The sequence below is a fragment of the Diabrotica virgifera genome, chromosome 4 (assembly GCF_917563875.1).
Source record: "Diabrotica virgifera virgifera chromosome 4, PGI_DIABVI_V3a".
Classification (NCBI taxonomy): Eukaryota; Metazoa; Arthropoda; class Insecta; order Coleoptera; family Chrysomelidae; genus Diabrotica; species Diabrotica virgifera.
This window is the reverse complement of record NC_065446.1, coordinates 168,518,669-168,541,003: the sequence shown is the minus strand read 5'-3', so window position 1 is coordinate 168,541,003 and position 22,335 is coordinate 168,518,669. Positions and strand designations below refer to the sequence as shown.

General features: G+C 33.0%; 1 protein-coding gene across 1 annotated transcript in view; it reads left to right on the top strand.

The window, feature by feature from the left end:
• LOC114339207 (ankyrin repeat and IBR domain-containing protein 1-like) overlaps positions 1-22,335 on the top strand; it is a 202,730-nt gene that overhangs the window by 69,517 nt on the left and 110,878 nt on the right. The window contains exon 4 of the mRNA XM_050649788.1: positions 22,103-22,271. Within this exon, the coding sequence (XP_050505745.1) occupies positions 22,103-22,271 (169 nt within the window). The remainder of the gene's footprint in view (positions 1-22,102; positions 22,272-22,335) is intronic.

The window sequence follows — 22,335 nt, the reverse complement described above, 5'->3', positions numbered from 1 at the left end:
TAAATTGGGTCTTCAGTAGTTAAGTAAGTACTTAGCTATTTTTTTAGCATAATGAAGCCCAAAAAGACAAAGCCTTATACTCAAGAAGATATTAAACAAGCTGTTGATGCCATTGAAGCAGGAATGTCCATAACAGCTGCTGCTAAACAATTTAACATACCCAGGCAAACTCTTTCTGATAAACGAAATAACAAACATACTGGATCAGTTGGGACTCAGACAATTTAGTCTAAAGATGAAGAGCAATTTTTAGAAGAATGGATACTTGACTCAGCAAGGCAAGGATTTCCCGTTACAAAAGAGCAGCTTTTAAATAGCGTAAAAGGAATACTGGATGATCTGCAGCGCCCAAATCCTTTTCACAACAACCGGCCTGGTAGGGATTGGTATGACAGATTTATGAGAAGGCACCCCAATATAAGTCTAAGGATGTCCCAAAATTTGACTAAACAACGTTCTAGAGTATTGGAAGAACAAATACGTAACTGGTTTGCAGAAATAAGTAGCTACCTTGAAAAAGACGGCTTCTTAGATATCCTCCTAGATCCAAGGATGGTGTATAATTGTGACGAGCCGGCTTTTTCCTGTCTCCAAAAGGAGACAAAGTCTTGGCCAAAAAAGGAGATAAAACCGTCTATGCGTTTATTACTACAAGCGAAAAAGAGTGCCTTACTTCATTAATAATGGTTACTGCTCTAGGCCAGTTGCCTCCTCCTATGGTAGTTTATGCAATGCAACGAGTTTCAAAAGTGATCAGTTCCAGCTTTCCCAAAGGTTGGGCAATGGGACGCTCCGAAAATGGATGGATGACCCAGGAAACTTTTTTTGAATACATTGCGAATGTATATTATATATTTGCGAATGTGTTTTAAGTGGTTACATGATAACAAAATTCAAAGGCCAATTATTTTATTTGTTGACGGTCACACTTCTCATCTAACCCTCCAGCTCAGCCGATTCTGCTTCAAAAATGGAATAGTTCTGATCAGCCTATATCCAAACTCTACCCACATATTGCAACAATTGGATGTGGCTTTATTCCATTCTCTTAAATCAACCTACAAAAAACTTATTCAAAACTGGCGCGTAGATAATCCAAATAAAACCTTTGCCAAAGATAATTTCGCTCCAATTCTAAATGAAGCGTTATTAAAAAATTGTCACTTTTCAAAAACAATACAAAATGGATTTCGAACTTGTGGGCTCGTCCCCTTTAACCCAGATAACATAAAATTTCAAAAGTTTTTTAAAAACGGTGTTACTCACTATCTGCAACAAAGTTTAGATGTCGAAAAAGAAGATGTTAAACTTACTAGTTACGAGAAAGATAAATTCTTAAAATATTTTGAATTTAAAAATGCCAATAAAATGTTCGACTTTGAAAATGTCGACATGTTGTCTGTTAGATTAAAGAACCAAAATTGATAAATGAAACCAAAAAAATATATGAAGTACCGGATATGCCAAAAGAGTTTATCAAATTATTTAATAAATAAGGGTTCCTATAATACCAAAAAATAATTTTAAATACCGTTAAATACCTATTAAGTTCAACACTGTTTTGCAATAATAAATGTTTTGTGATTATTAGTTGGTATATTATTAATAAGGAATATTTTTAAACATTTAGATGTAAGTACTTATTTGTCCGTTCTGTTTGGTTATGAACGTTTTTTGACAACATGAAGTAAGTAATGTATAATGTGTTGTCATTTTTTCACATCTATACATTTTTTAGGTGTTTATTTCAGTTTTAGTTCCTATAAATGTTTGTTTAAAATGTTAATAAATGTTGGTTTATTAAATGTTTGTTTAAAATGTTCTTATTTAAATTTTAATTAAAAAAGGCAAATATTTTTCTAACAATAGTTTGTCATCAGTCACCACCGATATTACCAGCATAACCATCACGAAAATAGCACCTCCCTATGCCGAAATTACTGACGTAGGTAGTTTCTGCACTCTTTTTTTATTTAACTAAATCAGAAAAATAAATAAAATAACTAGCCTTCCCCTTTTGATAAAGACATTATTTCTGAGCCGAAATCACATACTGCAATTTTTATAATGTGTATAACTGAGAAGTGCTTGCCCTAAAAAATTATACCTTAACAAATAAGGCCTTAAGCCGCCGAAGTTACCCTCACTTACCTTAGTGATACTTCTTAATATGGACAAATAGGAAGTATAACTCATATCGTCACCTCAAAGCAACAGTAGGATATGTAAAAAAATGACTTTTGGGATAAACATTTCAAATGATTGGAAATAAACCCTTCTGTTGAGTGTAACACTAAGATAAATAAAAAGTGGAATAATTTTTTCACAATATTGCATATCCTTGTGTAGCTTAATTTTTTTTTTAACTCATATGCTATAATGTAACATTAAGACAACATACATATCCTACTGTTGTATTTTGTCGTTTACTAATTTTGGTCACAAAATATTAATGCAACACTAAGTTATCTTACGCACATCCTACTGTTAATGTAGTTATTGCCGAATTGCGAATATTTGTCTTTAAACGGCTTGCACCCACAATATTTATTATCTTCAGAAATTTTACCACAGTTCTACTATTACATTCATATTAAAAGTTGTATTGTGAGAATAAAAATGAATAATTCAGCCTCAGCCAATTTAAGTTATAAAAAATCTAAAATATCCAGTATAAGTCAATATTTTTTAGTCTGCATCCGATGTAACCACAACTAATTCTGATTAATTTTCCATTCTCTTTTGTTTGTCATTTTCGTTGTCGAATTTTAAAATTGTCGGAAAACATGTAGGTATATTGAGTTTATAATTTATCTAATAAAATGTTTGAACAAAATGTTTGAACAAAAGTGTTTTGTTTTTTATAATAAAATGTGTAAAATTTTAAACAAAACTTCAGTATGTACAAATATAAGTTTATACATTGAGAACGTTTGAGTTGGAATAAATTAATTATCTCGAGAAGGGGTGAATTTGGAGAGAAATCCTGAGACAGTTTGATTTTTAATTTTAAATTATGACTTTTTGCCATATACATCATATTACTGACGTCATCCATCTGGTTGTGATGACGTAATCGATGATTTTTTTAAATGAGAGTAGGAGTTGTGTTATAGCTCATTTGAAAAGTTTTTTAATTCTCTATTCAATAATGTAAATATTAACCTAATTATTTATACAATGTGTTCAAAAAACATTTTTTTATTAAATTATTTGACATAAAAAGAAGAATGTAAGTAATTTATTTAATTAAAAATACATTTTACTGCTGTCAGAAGAACAGGTGATAATGTTTATCTCAAAAATAAACATTACTTTTCGCTTAAATTCAATGTTCAAGCTGCTATGCGACAGGTGGGTGGCAGATTTAACATTGAATTTAAGCGAAAAACAATGTTTATTTATGAAATAACATTTTTTTTGTTTTCTGACAGCGCTCAAATTTATTTTAAAGTAACCACATGAATTACATACATTCTTCTTTTTGTGTCAATTAATTTAATAAACAAAAAATTTTGTTGGGCACCCTCTATAAATAATTATGTTAACGTTTATATTAATGAATAGAGAATGAAATAACCTTTCAAATGAGCTATCGCACCATCCCTACTCTCATTTAAAAAAATTTTCGATAACGTCATCACGACCAGATGGATGACGTCATTGGTATGATATATATGGTAAAAGGTCATAATTTAAAAGTAAAAACGACCTGTCTCAGCAGTTCTCCCCAAATGCTCCCATTCTAGAGATAATGAATTTATTCCAACTCAAACGTCCTCACTTTATAACACATATTTACGGATATCGTTAAAAAAACAGATTAACTGTTAGAGCAACAGTAGGACAAGTAACTTTTTTCCAATTTTTTTTCACTTTTTTATGAATTAATATAAATATACGAAGTAGTTTTAAAATCCTAATAGTAAATTATTAATATTGAAAATATTAAAAATTTACTAAAAGACTTTTAAATTGAAAACTTATTGGTACACTTTCCTGGTGACACCTCCAAGACTTCTACAATTTGCAAGTCAAATGGATGCCGCAGTGAAGACGAGAGGGAAGGAATTCTACACTATGCAATTCACATCCCCCGTCTGCAGCTGGTATAGTTCCAACGGAAAAATGCACCTAGTTACTCTACGGAGTTATACGACTATACAATAAAAATGTATACCATTTTTATTCAGTTGCAATGCGAAGGCAAAACAATCTTACTTTTCAATTAGAATACGGAGTGCAGTCCAGTCCCTTGAATCGCGATTTTCGGCTCTTATTGGAGCCTTGATCGGAAGGAACGTAGGCACTGTTCTCCATATTTTAACTGATTCGTATCGAGAGGTTTTCCCACCCATTGCAACTGAAGTGATGATAGTAGGTGGCTAGCGCCATCTGGCATTGAAATACGAAGTAGTTTTCAATCCTAATAGTAAATTATTAATATTGAAAATATTAAAAATATTACTAAAAGATTTTTAAATTGAAAACTTATTGGTACACTTTCCTGGTGACACCTCCAAGACTTCTACAATTTGCAAGTCAAATGGATGCCGCAGTGAAGACGAGAGGGAAGGAATTCTACACTATGCAATTCACATCCCCCGTCTGCAGCTGGTATAGTTCCAACGGAAAAATGCACCTAGTTACTCTACGGAGTTATACGACTATAAAATAAAAATGTATACCATTTTTATTCAGTTGCAATGCGAAGGCAAAACAATCTTACTTTTCAATTAGAATACGGAGTGCAGTCCAGTCCCTTGAATCGCGATTTTCGGCTCTTATTGGAGCCTTCATCGGAAGGAACGTAGGCACTGTTCTCCATATTTTAACTGATTCGTATCGAGAGGTTTTCCCACCCATTGCAACTGAAGTGATGATAGTAGGTGGCTAGCGCCATCTGGCATTGAAATACGAAGTAGTTTTCAATCCTAATAGTAAATTATTAATATTGAAAATATTAAAAATATTACTAAAAGATTTTTAAATTGAAAACTTATTGGTACACTTTCCTGGTGACACCTCCAAGACTTCTACAATTTGCAAGTCAAATGGATGCCGCAGTGAAGACGAGACTTTTGACTTGCAAATTGTAGAAGTCTTGGAGGTGTCACCAGGAAAGTGTACCAATAAGTTTTCAATTTAAAAATCTTTTAGTAATATTTTTAATATTTTCAATATTAATAATTTACTATTAGGATTGAAAACTACTTCGTATTTCAATGCCAGATGGCGCTAGCCACCTACTATCATCACTTCAGTTGCAATGGGTGGGAAAACCTCTCGATACGAATCAGTTAAAATATGGAGAACAGTGCCTACGTTCCTTCCGATGAAGGCTCCAATAAGAGCCGAAAATCGCGATTCAAGGGACTGGACTGCACTCCGTATTCTAATTGAAAAGTAAGATTGTTTTGCCTTCGCATTGCAACTGCATAAAAATGGTATACATTTTTATTTTATAGTCGTATAACTCCGTAGAGTAACTAGGTGCATTTTTCCGTTGGAACTATACCAGCTGCAGACGGGGGATGTGAATTGCATAGTGTAGAATTCCTTCCCTCTCGTCTTCACTGCGGCATCCATTTGACTTGCAAATTGTAGAAGTCTTGGAGGTGTCACCAGGAAAGTGTACCACTAAGTTTTCAATTTAAAAATCTTTTAGTAATATTTTTTAATATTTTCAATATTAATAATTTACTATTAGGATTGAAAACTACTTCGTATTTCAATGCCAGATGGCGCTAGCCACCTACTATCATCACTTCAGTTGCAATGGGTGGGAAAACCTCTCGATACGAATCAGTTAAAATATGGAGAACAGTGCCTACGTTCCTTCCGATGAAGGCTCCAATAAGAGCCGAAAATCGCGATTCAAGGGACTGGACTGCACTCCGTATTCTAATTGAAAAGTAAGATTGTTTTGCCTTCTCATTGCAACTGAATAAAAATGGTATACATTTTTATTTTAATATAAATATTTATATAAGACCTGTAAAGTTATATACTTACACAAAATTCCATGTAAATCCATTCAAATTTTAAAAAAGTTATTAGGTAATAAAAAATTCGTAAAAATTTCAATTGCGTTTTTCTCGAAACTACAATATTTGACATATCCTACTGTTGCTTTGAGGCGACGATATGTTACTTGAATGCCCAATTAACGAAACATATCAATTTGACCTGTATCAGGCACTTGTTAATATAGGAAGTCCAACCCCCATTTCAATACAAAATCTCCTACATAATATTAATGACCAAACTTTAAGAAAGGTCAATCAATATATAACAATATTTCAAATTAAAATATAAAATAGTTATTTGACAATCATATTACAGTGAATTTAAAGAAGGGAATGTGGAAAAATCCAGACCTTTTGAAAAGAGGATTCCCTTCCAATTGCAGTCTAAATACGAGAACTGGCCAAATACCTAAGAGTTGGAGGCCATGAAACTAAAAAAAGAAGAAGAAGTTTTATCTCACTTTGTCAATTCTTTCTTTGTTTAAAAGCCTTTAGTATCGATGTGCCACAGTATTTTTTACAATGAAAATAATCAAGTATCTTGCAGTGATTAAATTTTTATTTTTGGAAGGTTTCAAACAAAGGAAATAATTTATGAACGAATGTTGAAAGTGTATAGGGACACTTCGCCTTTAATTATTACAGTAGAAAGATGAGTTGTTGTTTTTAAATGTAGTAGTACAAGCCTTGAATGCGATCTAAATTAAGGATGTCCAAAAACAGCAGCATCACTAGAAATCGTAGAAAAAATACAGGGTATGGTATTGCAAACTCGTCAAGTGAGTGAAAGTGATTTAGTAGAATACTTCTGCATCTCATTGGGTAGCATAACGGCCGGTTTCACAAAGTAAAGTTAACTTGTGGTTAAGAGATAACCAGAGGTTACCCCAAAATATGCGGTTTAGTATCAAGTCAACGGCGAAGTATGGTTAACTCACAGAATTTTTAACCAAAGGTTGGAGTGGGTTACCCTTATGGGTAACGCAAATGGGTATAGCAAATTTCATAATGTGAGATAATTAAGATCAAAGTTTATTGACTAGAACTTTTTTGCTAATAATTCAATTCGCATTTTACAAAAACAAGTGTTAAATAAATGAACCCACAATTTTTTGAGGATAGACATAGTCCTATAAATCAATAAGACTAACAGAGTTTTTATACAAATTACGAAAAAAATGTAAGTTAACACCTTTTTGTACAAACATATTTTTATATTTGAGAATCAAATAACACATAAAAAGGAGTTCAAAAAAGTTTATTGTTAAAAAAAACTACAAAATTTGTGTAACTTATAGTTAATAAAAAACATTTAATTATCGTCTTCTTTTATGAGGCCATGGTCAAAAGTCCGGAATTTTTCTGGAATGTATGGCATTTGCTGTTGAATATTTTCATATTTTTTAGATGTTATTGGCCTACTTTTATCCACTGGCAATAATATTTCACCTGTACTTGAAGTTGACTGGCGTGTTGCAGTTCCTTTACTTTTTAGAATGGAAACTTCTTTCCAATTTTCATCATCATTTAGAGAATATCTGTATTTTGTTTTACCAAATTCCGTAATTTTTATCCACTTTACATCTTTAAATGATATTTTTTTACCATTGTCAGCTTGTTTTTTATTTTTATTAGTTGCAATTTATTAGGTAATTGCTTAACATCCACAAACTTGTCTTCCATTCTAATAATATGAAAAGGAGTTTTTTTCCTGGACTGTACCATGGTGTTTAGGTACTCATCCACTGTGTAAATATTCTGATGCTTTCTTAGTTCTTTTTCGAGAGCCGCAAAATCCCGGTCGAAATCCATAAATGTATGGCCCACTTCAGGGAATTTATGTTCTATGGTATTAAAAACACCTTGTTTTATCAAGTAATGCCAAAAATATATAATAAACCAGTTTTTGTTTTGACCACCTGCTGAGTCACTCCAGGCTACAAGATGTTTTTGCTGTGGTTTCAGAGTGGTTAAGAATGCTAGCAGGCAACTTCCAACTTCCTCAGGTCCACGACCTCCCTTGTCTTCTGTCCAAAGATGAAAATACCCCCTGCCATTTGGCTGGTTTTTGTTAATAACGTGCACGCCTAAGTTATAGAGCCATATCTGTCTTAAATAAAAAGCAATGCTAGTGGAAATTTTAGGTAATGGCAGAGTTTTTTGCATGTCAAAAGTAATGTATATAACACTATTATCAGTTTTAGCCAACTCCCTATCTTTTTTTTGTTCTTCAAAGGCTTTCTTAAATTTCTCCGAATGTTCATCTGTTGCTTTACCAGAGTCGCAGACTTTAAAAGTATCCGATTGGGGAGTACCAAATCCTAAGTTAAAATCTTCAACAAATATTTTCCTGTACATTGCTTTTGACACAACATTCTCCAGTTTCCTCTTGACACAGTACGCTTCATATAACTCGAATATCTTATTTATTGATAAGGTGGGTGATAAATACAGCCGAGAAGGGTTCTTATTACGAGAATAGTGGGACATTTCTGCTGGGAAAGACTTAATATGTTCATGAACAGTCATTTTGGTATCTGCAGGTATTGCTTTTGGCCGATTATGATGACGGCCTCTTTCGTCCTTTTTGGGAGTTGATTATCCAGCTGTTATTTGATTTCGAATTAAATCAAATTTTTTTCGACCAATGTCAAGCATAGATAAAACTGCGTCTTTGCAAACCTTCCGAGATTCTCCATTTATTTTAAAAAAATATTCATAAGAATTTGTACGAACAGCATGTAAAGTGGGCCTCTTTACTCCAATAGATTTCATCAAACTAAACAAGTACAGATTTTTCTCGTCATTTTGTAATAAATAGTAGTGGTTAAATAGTAAGCTTCTATCTTCATCCGTAAAACGTGAATCACATTTTAGTCGACATTTTTCTTTACACAACAGCTTACCGACACTTGACTTTTTAGCTGGCTGCACCTGACCTTTATAGTTTATATATGATTTTCCAGCAGCCTTTTTGTTCTTTTTTTCATTTCTTTTCCAATTTTCTGGTTTTGCTTTAACTTTTCTAGATTTTTTTATTTTGCGAATTGGATCTAAAAATTTGGTTTAAAGGCTTAATATTTACCCTATGTATTACGTAAAAAAATTTACCTTGTATATGAGCATTATTTTCCTCTTCAGAAGAAACTACTTATTGTTCCATATATGCGTTCTGTCTATCTTGACTAGAAGGGATGATTTCTTTCATATCTAAAAATTGTTGCTTTAAATAGAACACAATCAAGTTAAAAACTTTATATGTAGAAATTACCATCATCATTCTCTATTTGCTGAATTAGAAGACCTTTATCTGTGTTTTCACTTTCCTCGGGTGTGTGGACCTCGAGGGTCTGAACAGGCATACTATTAATATTACCAGGACTGCCAATATCTAAAAAAATTAAATAATGAGCAGAATATCTATTGAGAATCAACATACCCAATTTTAGACAATCAACATACCCAAAAAATATTTTGCTTTCTTTACTTTTGAAACTGTCACTTCCTCAGACGAACTAGATTCTGAAAAGAACAAGACAAAAACTTAATATGCGCCACCTATACTATGATATGCATAAAACATGTTTTTATGCTCGTACAAAGCAAAATAAGTCTTTATCATCGAATTCAAAGTTACAAAAAAATTAAGCACCTATAAATTTAAAAACTTACCATGATCTGTTTCAGGAATATATTCCGAACTAGAATCTTGAAACAGTTCCTCTTCTTGATATTCCTGTGCAAGCCCTAAGATACGTATAGTTCTGCTGTTTTGATTCATCTTCTAATTAATATTTCGCATAAAGTTAGGTTAGAATCCTTCAATTTAGCCAAAACTGATAATTCCTATGATTTGTGTCAGTTTTATTAATAAACTGGCTATATCTAAATTGTTTTTGCAATACTTTTACTAAATAGTTATGTTAAACCTTCTCACAACAAAATAATTGCACCAAAAACAAACACAACGGCATGCAATAACACCTGATAAACAACTAATGCTTGATTTACCGCGCAAAAGTAGGCAGGTTTTCTTCTGCGTATTCTGCAAAAAGGTGTTAACTGCTCTGTTAACACCTTCTTGTAGAAACGTCGAGAGTTAACACCTTTATGCACTTCAGGTTCTTTGATAATGGGATATTAACTCCTTTTTTATATGAATTTTTAGGGCTATTAATGCCATCTTTTGACAAAAGGCTTTACTACTTAATAGAAATGGATGTTAACACCTCTTTGCATTTGATAAGATCAATTTTACAAAAATGTAAGTTAACACCTTTTTGCATTAATAGCTTCAATTATGAAACTGAAACGCTGGGGTAATTTTGAGGTTATCTCTTAACCACAAGTTAACTTTACTTTGTGAAACCGGCCGTAAGCAATATTTTGGCAGAAGTATTGGGCTCAAAAAGCTGTGTTCACAATGGGTGCCGCATTCGCTAAAAAATGCACACAAACACAGTCAAATGTCACTTTCTCGGCAACACTTGAAGCGTTTTCGAAAGAATAAAGTAGATTTTGTGCATCGATTTATCACAATGAGAACAAAAGGCTCAAAAATTGGTAGAACCTAGTTTTTGGGCTCCGAAACGAGTTGGTGTCCAGAAATTGTCCAAGAAAGTTTTAGCATCAGTTTTTGGGATGTGAGGGGAATTTGTTTTTGGATCACTTGCAAACTGATAGAGAAATAAATTGTGGATATAACAGTAACCTTTAGACCAGCTGAAGAAAAAAAAAATCGTGAAAAAACCTTTTTTGCAAAAAAATCCTTTTTCATCAGGACAACAATATGAGCATTTTACCAATTGCTAAAATACATGACACTTAAAGAGGTATCAGACAATAGATTGAAATCGACACAGAGGGCGATCGAACAAGCTCTGATCGAATGTTAGGAGTATCTCTGAGGGAATATATTTTAATGAGGACGTGCGAAGCAGGACGCAGGTGGAAGATGTAATTGGAAAAATTGAACAAATAAAATGGAACTGTGTAGGACACGTGGCACTACAAAACATCGAAAGATGGACAAGAAAAATTGTATATTGGAGACCACGCGAAGATACTCGTAGTAGAGAAAGACCACAGAAACGATGGCTATACGACAACAAAGCCGAAGTAGAGAGAAATTGGCACCAAATAGCACAAAACAGAGAAGAGTGGATAACTCATGGGGAGGCCTTTGTCCAGAAGTGGATGCAAATAGGCAGAAGAAGAAGAATAAAATCCATGAATTAAAGTTCGAATTGTTGGAGCATCTACAGTATTAATTAGACTTGTATGCTAATGACGTTCATTTGTTTCAATAGTTATCTAAAAAATTTATGCGTGGAAAGCATTTTTCATTAAATGATATGAGTACATAACAGCTATGATGGAAGCGTATCTCGCAGCCCTTCCCGATTCTCCCTTTAGGGATGGAATTTATAAATTCGAATGTCGTTTGAAGAAGTGTATTGATGTTCAAGAAAACTATACTAAATAATAAAGTGTATAGTCCTGTCGTCAGGGGGGGTACAACGGCCTCCTTTATTCAGATGGACTTACCCAATTTTTTTTTATGTATTTTGGCCCGTAGAAGACGAATTTTTTGGGTAACAGTTGATCCGGATGTCGATAAGGTTCTATAAATAAAGAAGTTGAGGAATTTCATAACAGCGATTTCTCGCAAAACAAAACATTTTTTTGTATTTTTTGGGCCATTCTAACCAAAACATGTTCCTACAAGTTTTTTCGTAGGGTGCATAATTTTCGAGATAAACGCTGTTGAACTTTCAAAAAATCGAAAAATTGCAATTTTTAAACCCGAATAACTTTTGATTAAAAAATAAAATAGCAATTCTGCTTAGCGCATTTGAAAGTTTAAGTCAAATTATATCCGTTTTGAATATATGCATTACTAAAAATTTATTTTTTTATTGTTAAAAAAAGCTATAAACACATAATGTTTCACGTGCCTAATACACGCGTTTTAATGCATGCTACGTAGAAATCGCCTCGCTTGCACTTGTACCCTACTCTACCTACTCGTTCGATTTTAAATGAGAAATCATTGAAAACATCACTCAAGCACTAGGTGTTTATAGCTTTGTTTAACAATAAAATAATAAATTTTTAGCAATGAAAATAATTGGGCCTTGTTATGCAAAAAGCAACCAACCCACATTTTTGAGGAAAACAAGGTAAACATATCGATTTAAAAATGTGTATTCTACATTGTGTAAAAAGCAACCAAGCCATTCTAAATATTAAACCATGAAAAATACTACTCCAAATTATTTCTGTTTAATAATAGTTCACTTAAGATTTCGCATAAGACAACCAACCCTCTTGGATTGTTTGTGTGTATCACTGGACTGAACATATTATTACATTGCACTGTCGAAAAGTACCAGCCAAGTGGGTTGATATTGTTATGCCGATTACGGTTCCTGGAATGTTGCATCTTTTTGTTTTTACGTGTAGGTACTGACCAATATTACTTCGTGCTTAAATATTAAAATATATTTGTTGTGTTATATATATTATATTATGAAGAAATCTTTGAATCTTTAATGCGAAAAATATGTTTAAATCAAGAACTGTTAAAATAATTAAAGCGGCTCGGGAAATTTCAGAAAATGGTAAGATTTAGGATTAAGGCTATGTTTATCTTACTTTTTAAATATTATGGTTTGTTATTTTGACTGATTATCGCATATTTTTTATTTGTATTGATATTATGTTTAATAGTAGAAATTCTACTGTATGGTATTACAGAGTTGACTGAAATTATTCGGTTTTATTCATGGATTTTGTGGGTTGGTTGGATTTTGCAGATTGCATTTTATTAGATATATTTCCAACAGCAAAAAGAAACCAACCCTCAATATGGCTATTTTTTTTGTAAAAACTTATTAGGATAATTTTGATAGTACTATGATAAAATTGCTCTAAAATTAAACTATTGATTAGTGAAGTTATCGTTTAAAAAAATACGACGGAAAATTAAATATTTAGAAAAACATAAAAAGTTAATTTTCTCTTAATTTACAAATTGAGGGTTGGTTGCTTTTTGTTTAACATGGCCCAATTAAAACCGATATAATTTGACTTGAACTTTCAAATGCGGTAAGCAAAATTGTTATTTTATTTTTTAATCAAAAGTTATTCGGGTTCAAAAATTGCAATTTTTCAATTTTTTGAAAGTTCAACCGCGTTTATCTCGAAAACTATGCATCGTACAAAAAAATTTGTAGGAACATTTTTTGATTAGAATGCCCCAAGAAATACAAAAAAAATGTTTTTAGACTAAGAGCCGCTATAGGTGAAATTTCTTAATCATTTTAGGCACGATGGGACCCTATAACTTAAATAGTAGAACCTAAAAGAAAACGTTTGAACACTGTGCCGTCACTTTTCAGTGGCACATGCGTCGACAGTGGCGCATCAAACTTTCCACTTATGGACGGGATAAATGAATTAAAAGTTACCCTCCCTTACTAACAGAATTACATTTTTTTATGTTTTTAAGTTCTATGTGATTAACACATAGAATTCAGCGTAATTTTAACCCACCACCCCCTTCCCCCTGCTCCCACCATCAAAAAGTTCATTTTTCGTTTTTATTTTTTTTGTTGGGATGCAATCAATTTTAAAATTTCAAAAAATTCACACGCATAGCTGAGGCTTTTATAAAACATTCCTATTTTTATAGAAGCATAGGTAGAGTGTACATAACCTCAAAAAATTAAAAGAGATTTTTTTTTCAAAAAAGCGTATAACTTTTTTTGAGGAATAGCTGTAGCTCTAATTTTTTCTTAATCTTGTGTGTTTTATCAAACACTATATTTTTAATTTTTTTCAGATTTTTCCGTAAGGCTCCCCACCTTCAAAAATCCGAAAAACTGTTTTTTGGGGGGTTTTGAGGGATTTTCCCTATTTTATAGACTTCATAATATATCAAATCAACTTGATGTAACTGAGTCATTTAGAATATTTAAAAATCAGAAAAACACGTTCAAACACGCCAAAACCCCCTTAAAAAACAGTTTTTTGGATTTTTGAAGGTGATTAGCGTTACATAAAAATCTGAAAAAAATTAGAAGTATATTGTTTGATAAAATACACAAGACTAAGAAAAAATTAGATCTACAGCTATCCCCAAAAAAAGTTATATACTTTTTTCCAAAAAAAAAAAATTTTTTTTAATTTTTTGAGGTTATGTACACTCAACTTACAGGTCTATAAAAAATAGACGTGTTTTATAAAAGCCTTAACTATGCTCGTGAATTTTTTGAAATTTTAAAATTGATTGCATCCCGCAAAAAAAAAATAAAGTTGAAAAATAAAGTTTTTGATGGTGGGGGCAGGGAGAAGGGGGTGGTGGGATAAAATTACGATGAATTTTATGTCTTAATCACATAGAACTTAAAAAAATGAAAAAAATTAAATTCTGGTAATGAGGGAGGGTATTTTTTAATTTATGTATCCCGTCCATAAGTGGAAAGTTTGATGGGCCACTGTAGACGCATGTGCCACTGAAAAGTGACGGCACAGTGCTCAGACGTTTTCTTTTAGGTTCTACTATTTAAGTTATAGGGTCAAGTCGTGCCTAAAATGATTAAGAAATTTCACCTATAGCGGCTCTTAGTCTATTTGTTTTGCGATAAATCGCTGTTATGTAATTTCTTAACTTCTTTTTTTATAACAATCTTATCGACACTCGGATCAACTGTTTCCCAAAAAATTCGTGTTCTACGGGTCAAAATACATAAAAAAAAACTTGGGTAAGTCCATCTGAATACAGGAGGCCGTTGTACCCCCCCCCCCCCCTGGCGACAGGACTAGTATCTCAAATCATAAAACTGTGTTTTTCTGATCGAACCACAAAATGTATTGAACAACCAAATAATGCTGTGATTTTAATATTAATTAATAAAACTCAGAAGACCTTGCCTTACCTTCTTATAATGAAGTAGCCAACTTCTTTAATTATACTTTCCCATAACATTCTTGTATGCATTTTGAGGAAACTGGACAAGTTAAAGGTGACATTCGAACAGATAGACCAAAAAATTTGATAAATTACAATAAAACTTTATATTTAGTCCAGAGTTTCGTACAAGATCCATAAAAGTTCAAACTCAAAGCTGCACAAATACATGATCTAGATCATTATTCAGGTGTATTAGTTAAAAATTAATTTAAACCATAAAAAATCCATGTGTTGTAAGAACTAAATGAAGATGACTATGACTGTACTTCTCCTAAATTTAAGAGAAAGGCAAAATTAGCAAAAAATACCAAAAAAAAGAAGAGGCAAAATAGGTAAAAAATACATTTTGCATGTAATCCAATCTTTATAGAACATAAGCCTTCTCACTGGTTTTTTTATTTCAAATTTTTGTCCTTGTTTAAATGACAAACTTCAATTCATAAAATGCCAAACAGCTTACGGCACTGATGATATCTTACAATTAAAAAAATAATATTAATATTTTTCTACGACCGTTTTCATTGTTTTCATTATTCACTATTTTTGAATAGATAATAATACTCATTACTTTACCCGTGAGTAGTACTTCATTACTCACGGAGCATTACCCACGGGATTAGCTAAACATGTGATGCATATCAAGTGATATATGTGACAGATATTAAAGTCGAAATAAACTGTCATAACTCACATGAGCTTCCGTGCTATCACGTTTGCAGTTTTTAAATTTGATTTTCAATTAGCGTCTCTTTGCAAAGACAATGACGTCGACTTTGCAAAGTAACAAGACACTTACTCAACACACACACTACACATTACACCTGAGTTAGTGACAAGTTATACAATTACGTGGCTTAAAGTTCTAGTTCTAAACCAAGGCCAGAATCACAGAAAAAAAATTTGATTTTATCCATCAGAAATACACACACCCAAACTTATATGGAATCATCTGATATTTCTTATTATTTCAGGCGAATTTTAAAAAACGAACACACGAAGTAAAACAATATTTATTTTAAGGCAATTTAATAACAAATTAATACAGAACAATTAAATAAAACAATAAGCAAATTGAATATAGTTGTTTTACAGTCAATAGCATAAAAAATTTCAATGGAAAACGAATAATGTTTAAATTGTTTTTATTTATTTTTTTTGTTTTCCTTGGTACTCAGTGTTATCACCTCTAGTCCTTATGCAAGCTTCAGTTTGCTTGGGCACGCTCCTAATCAAATTATCAACATTTTGTTGTGGTAGGTTGCTCCATCCTTCAAGAGCAGCTTGTACTAGCCGTGCGGTGTTTTGTGGATTATCCCAGCGAGCTCTAAATTTTCTTTTAGGCATATCCCACAAATACTCAATAGGGCTAAGCTCGGGCGAGCAAGCAGGCCACTCCAAACAAGGGATACCTTCTGCTTCAATGATGTCTCTAGTCAATCGAATGGTATGTGGAGGTCCATTATCATCCAAGAAAATTAAATTTTCTTCCCTTGAACCTTTCCAGAGGCTAACTACAGGTTATCAACATACCTGTGAGCACTTAAAGTTGATTGGATGAAAACTAAAGAAGTTTTCTTACGGATCACAATTCATCTTCAGAACATTACACTTCCCCTTGTATATTTGTGAACAGAACTGACAGTTTTCGTTCTTGCTTGTCTTCCTCGACCTCTAAGTAAACGATTTCGTGGGTCATCTGATTTTATACAAATCCTGACTATTTCTGAAAATAGCACATTTTGTCAATTCCCAATGTTCCAGTTTTGGTGGTGAAGACACCAATTTAGGCGATCAATCCTGTGCTATCTGGATAACTCGGGAACCCATAACTGTCTCCTGCTGTATACTTCCTGGCGCGAACTCTTCTTCTTATCGTTTCAACTGAAAGAGTTACACCTGTTGCTTCCGAAAGCTGTCTTTGGAGCTACAGGTGAGAAATGTTTGAGTGTCTTCCACCTGATTGGACAATTAAACGACCGTGGCGAGCCGTTATTACTTTTTGGTGACTTTCCCTTTCTTTATTTTTGAGCTTTCTTAGTCCTATTACTATTACCTAGCATATGTTTTGGACAGAACGCCCTGTGTTACGCCTAGCTCTACAGCTATGTCCCTCTGAGAACATTACTTGGTCCACAAGGCCAATAATCTTTCCCCGTTTTAAGTTCTATAACCCCACAAATGAGGCGTATTTTCGTTTTTGGACGAAAAATTTAGTTTATTTATTTTCGTTCAATTTGCAACTCAAGCAAATAACCTATAGCGTACCGAGTTGTACTATTTTATTGTCTTATAGAATTATTTATTTTCAATAAAAACCTTTATTCTTCGCAACAATAACAAGTTTTTTCAAAAGAAATAAATATTACTTAAAAATACATGGTGATTCCATATAAGTTTGGGTATGTGTATATGTATAGTCAGGGATCCCAGAACCATTTTTACCATTTACTACTAACAAGCTAATTTTTCGTGAGTAGCTTCATTTTGACGAGACGCCCAACTTTGTGGTAGATAACAAAGATAGCAGGGATGGTCTTATCGGCAAATTTTATGTTTCTTATCTTTAGGGAGGTTCATTAGTAGTGTACACTTAAAATCTCTACTGAATTCCGCCGTTGCGTTAGCCGTCATTTTGATTTTAAACGGGAACTGTTTTCAACTCCGTCAGTTTCAAGTTTTCGACAAAAATTATACGACCTAAAATATAATATCTTTCAGTAAATTTTTTTTCGGGCGGTCGATATTTTCAGAGTTATGGAGTTAACGAAATAATTCAATTATGCTCTGTCAATATTTCCCCCCAAAACTCTGAAAATATCGACCGCACGAAAAAACTTGTAATAAAAAAATTATAGAAAATCATATTTTCAATAATTTTAGTTCTCGTACTTTTTGTCGAGAAGTTGAAAATAGCGGAGATATTGAGGAAAATCGGTTCCCGTTTAAAATCAAAATGACGGCTAACGCAACGGCGGAGTTCAGTCGAGATTTTAAATTTACACTACTATTGACCCTCCCTAAAGATTACAAAAATAAAATTTGAGACAGCTGGCATGCAAGGTTAGGCCTGTTATTCGTCTAATGCGACTGGATTATCCCTGCTATCTTTGTTACCTACAACATACGGAAATTGTTGTAAGTGTAAGGAAAAAATTTGAACGTCTCCTCAAAATAAAGCTACTCGCGAAAAATTAGCTTGTTAGTCGTTAACGGTGAAAATAGACCTGGGATCCCTGGCTAATACAAAAATAGTGTTTATCGAGACATTTACACTTCAAGCAAGCAAGCAATTTGATTTAACCCGACCTGTTAGAGATGTCCACCCTATCGAAAAAGTACATTCGGGTGTAACAATTCAGTGGGGCGAGGTGTTTTAACCCGAGTAAAAACAGGGATCACCCCACCTCACTCCAATGCTCCAGGCCATCCCTTTCCCCCCTATAGCACGCTGATGCGCGATAGGGTCACAACTATCATAGCCAAATGCTCTTCACAATGGAATCCTGGGTAATAAGATTCCAATGTGGTGCCCTAATCAAATTTCAAAACTAGCCCAGCGTGAAGCGCTCTATGCCTTTATCCTCTAATTACTTTATCCGCAAACTAAAAATTGCTTGCTTGGGCCCCAAGTCAGTGTACCAGGCCCTACGAGGCTCGTTCCAATGACTTGGTGCTCAAGTAATTTTGGTTTGTTTTTGTTTTTTATATTTTTTCTGGTGGCTTGCGCCTTTTTTATATATTCTTTTGTAGGCTGACTTTATCTATGATCGTGGTATTGGACCTACGCTTTGGTTACGTGTTTCTTCGGCACTTGGTGTTTCGAGCTACGAACTATCTACTATTTTATTTTTTACTTCTTTATTTTTCTTTATCTCAGTTTTCTTTCACTTTATTCTTTTTGTCTCTCTTTATTTACCTTATTTATTCCACTTTATTTTCTTTATTTTATTCCACTATTTGCTGTTTAGGATGTTTGTGCTTCCACCGATGGAAAGCCTCATACCCTAGCATCTCTCGCAGAATGGGGCTGGGGTGGTGCTCCAGTTCTGCGAATTTAACCCTTGCCTTGTCTGTTATCATTTCTGTGACTCTCACCTGTTGTAGCTCTCTGAACAGGAATCTTTCTGCGACGTACTTCGGGATTTTGGCTGCTTCTCTTAAGCTGTTGTTGTGAATCGCTTGTATCTTCTTTTTGTGTGTCTTGCATACTTGTCCCCATGCAAGAGATGCGTTATACACTTCAGTATTATTGTAACAATATTATACGCCTTTCTAACAGCAGGCAACCAATTTATTCAACCGCGTACTATTGGTGAACGACATTATTTGTTTTTTTAAATTTTAATAATTTTAATCGAGAATAGTTGATAATTATTATTATTGTTAATTTTTTATAATAATATTATTAAATATTAATAATTATTTATTTAATTAACTATTGTTCATTTCACAAATTGTTCAAATGTAACAATATTTATAAAGAAAATGCTAACGGTGTTATTAGTATTAAGATATTTAGGTATATGTATAACTTAAAAAAGTATGGTGTAACTTACGTCACTTAGACTATGAAATAAATAAAATGATAAGTAAATTATTATTCTTCCTTCTACCATGATCGACCATGCTAGTAGGCTACTGCCTGTTCATTGCCATCAAGTCTTCCCCGGACGATGAGGTCCATCAGTCTTGCCATCGTTTTGGCGATCTACTCCGAGGTCTTTTACCTACTGGGTTATTCGTTTTTGCGCTTTTAACGAGTCTGCTGTCCTCCATTCTCTTTATATGTTTGTTCCCATATATTCGTTTCTGTCTGTCTGATCCACCTTCCTATCTCCTGTATTCCACAGTTTTGTCTGATGTCTTCACTTCTTATTTTGTCACGTAGAGTTTTGCCTTCAGTCGAACCCGCTTATTAGAATACCGGTTATAGGAATATCCCTATCCCTACTCCAAAGGCTATTCGAATAATCAGGTTCGGCTGTATTTCTTAGTGTTCCCATTTCAACTGTTCTCATCATTTGTAACGTTTTATTGGTGTCTGGTTTTGTTTCTGCCGCGTATATTATAATAGGTCTTATTGTTGTCTAATATATTTGGACTTTGCTTTCAATATTTAGATATTTGTTCTTCCATATGATTTCTTTCAGGCATCATGAGATTCTACCTGCTTTCATTATATAATTTCTGACCTCTTTTGAGAGTTTTCCATAGCTTGTTATTTCCGCTCCAAAATATTTGAAGTGATTCACCTATTTCACAGTTTTGGAGTCAATTATTTCTAGTAATAATAATAGTCTTCCGTTTTATATCGCTGACGCGGCTTTGGGATTATAGCAGGGTAGTCTGCTATATCTAGGGCCTACGGTATACAAGGAAGGTAACAGGTCCATTGCTACGCTTCAACCGCCTATTATTACCCCCGGTTTTACCCAAGGTACTCATTTTATCAAGGCTGAGTCGACCTAGAGCCTATAGACATTTTTAGAAATGTCTAGTTGCTCTTGCCGGCGCTGGCATTTGAACCCCGGTCTACCAGCATTCGAGCAAAGCATACTACCGCCTGAGATACGCCGGCCCATTAATTTCTAATTTGCATATGATCGGTTTGTTGAAAATTACTAGGTACTTAGTCTTCACGCTGTTGATGAACATATTTAGTTCTTTAGCTTTAGTATTAAATGCATGCAGTAGCCTTTGGAGATTGTTTTCAGAATCGGCCATAAAGAATGTGCTACATATCTTAAATCCAGCTATTCTGGCAAGGTTTTGTATTATTTTTTGATTGTTAAATTAAATATGGAAGGGCTCAGTGAATCGACTAGACGGATTCCTGTATTTATAACTATGTCTTGTATTGTCAAATTGTTTGTCCTACTCTTACTTTTGTTTTACATTGTTTGTTAATATCTTGTACTAGGTTAATTAGCCTGTGGTTTAGCCCTTTTTAGCCCTTACCTCATTCTGTCAGTGTCATTCACCTCGACAAGTACCTAATCAGCTTTTTCGAGCAGGGTAGACATGCTGCTTTCAAGGACTACATTCATAATCTATCAACATCGACATTGTGTAGTACTATAATTGTACAATTTAAACAATAACTATGTAATGTTGAAGGCCATGTATTAACTAGTGTGCTAGTTTCAATTACTATTCAGAATGTCACTGAAGATAATCTGACTATATCTAACACATTCTGATGTTTTATGTTTTAATCGAATTAAATTACTTTTTTAGTTTTTTAATAAAAATTATATAGCACTTTACAAACCGAAATGTTTTACTTCTATGTAAATACATAACTCTATTTTTGACCAGAATAGCCACCATTGACCTATCTCTTCCGGCATAATATAAACCATTTATTGTTGTTGAAATTAACGAAAATATTTTAGTTAAAATATAAATTATTTTTTCTACAACCGTGTTAAAAATGCAATTTTCAGCACTCCATAGGAGCGTTAAAAATGCTACTTTAAAGCACTAGTGCCTTAAAATTTTTAAGGCACTGCAGTTAAAAGTCAATTGTCAAATTGTGAAACGTCAAAATATTTAGATTTCATTTACTAACCTTAATATTAATAGTACAACTTGCGCAATTTGAGAAAGGTGGTTTAAAAGGTTTTTTAAAATTTAATTTAAACTGTATTATTGTATTTTTAACACGTTTGTAGAAAAAAAAAAACTGTTAAAATTTGTTAGAATATACAACAATAAAAGTAAGATATTATTCTATTGTTGTTATGATTTACGTATTGGCAGTATAGGCAGTTTTGATGTAATGTCAAGAAAAATATATATAAAATATATATAATCGAATGTCAGTCAAGTTCAAGTAAAAGTTTTTGTAGATATTGTCCTGTAATTGAGAATGAATAAATTATAATTGTTGATATATAAGACGTTTGTAGAAAAAATATTGTATGATATACGTGTTAAAAAGTACATTTTTAAGGCACTCATGTGAATTGCAGGATTCGCTTCGCTCATTCTGCAAACTTTCGCATGTGTGCCTTAAACGTGTACTTTTAACACTTATATCATAAATAACTATTATTTTGTATTCTAGTTTTGATATTGGTACTTTGGCTTTTAGGCAGGGAGTTCTAACGTAGTAAATGAAGACGAGATATTAAGTGAACAGGAAGTATACAGTGGTTTGAGAAGTCAAGACCTTCAGGAAGCAAAAGATCAATTATTAGTAGATACATCGGATATGTTAAAAGTACCACTGTTTACAGCCGAAGCTCTCCTAAGGAATAATGGTAAAAATTTTAATGTTACGTTAAAAAGAAGACGATATTAATAAAAATGAATAGCCATATTCAT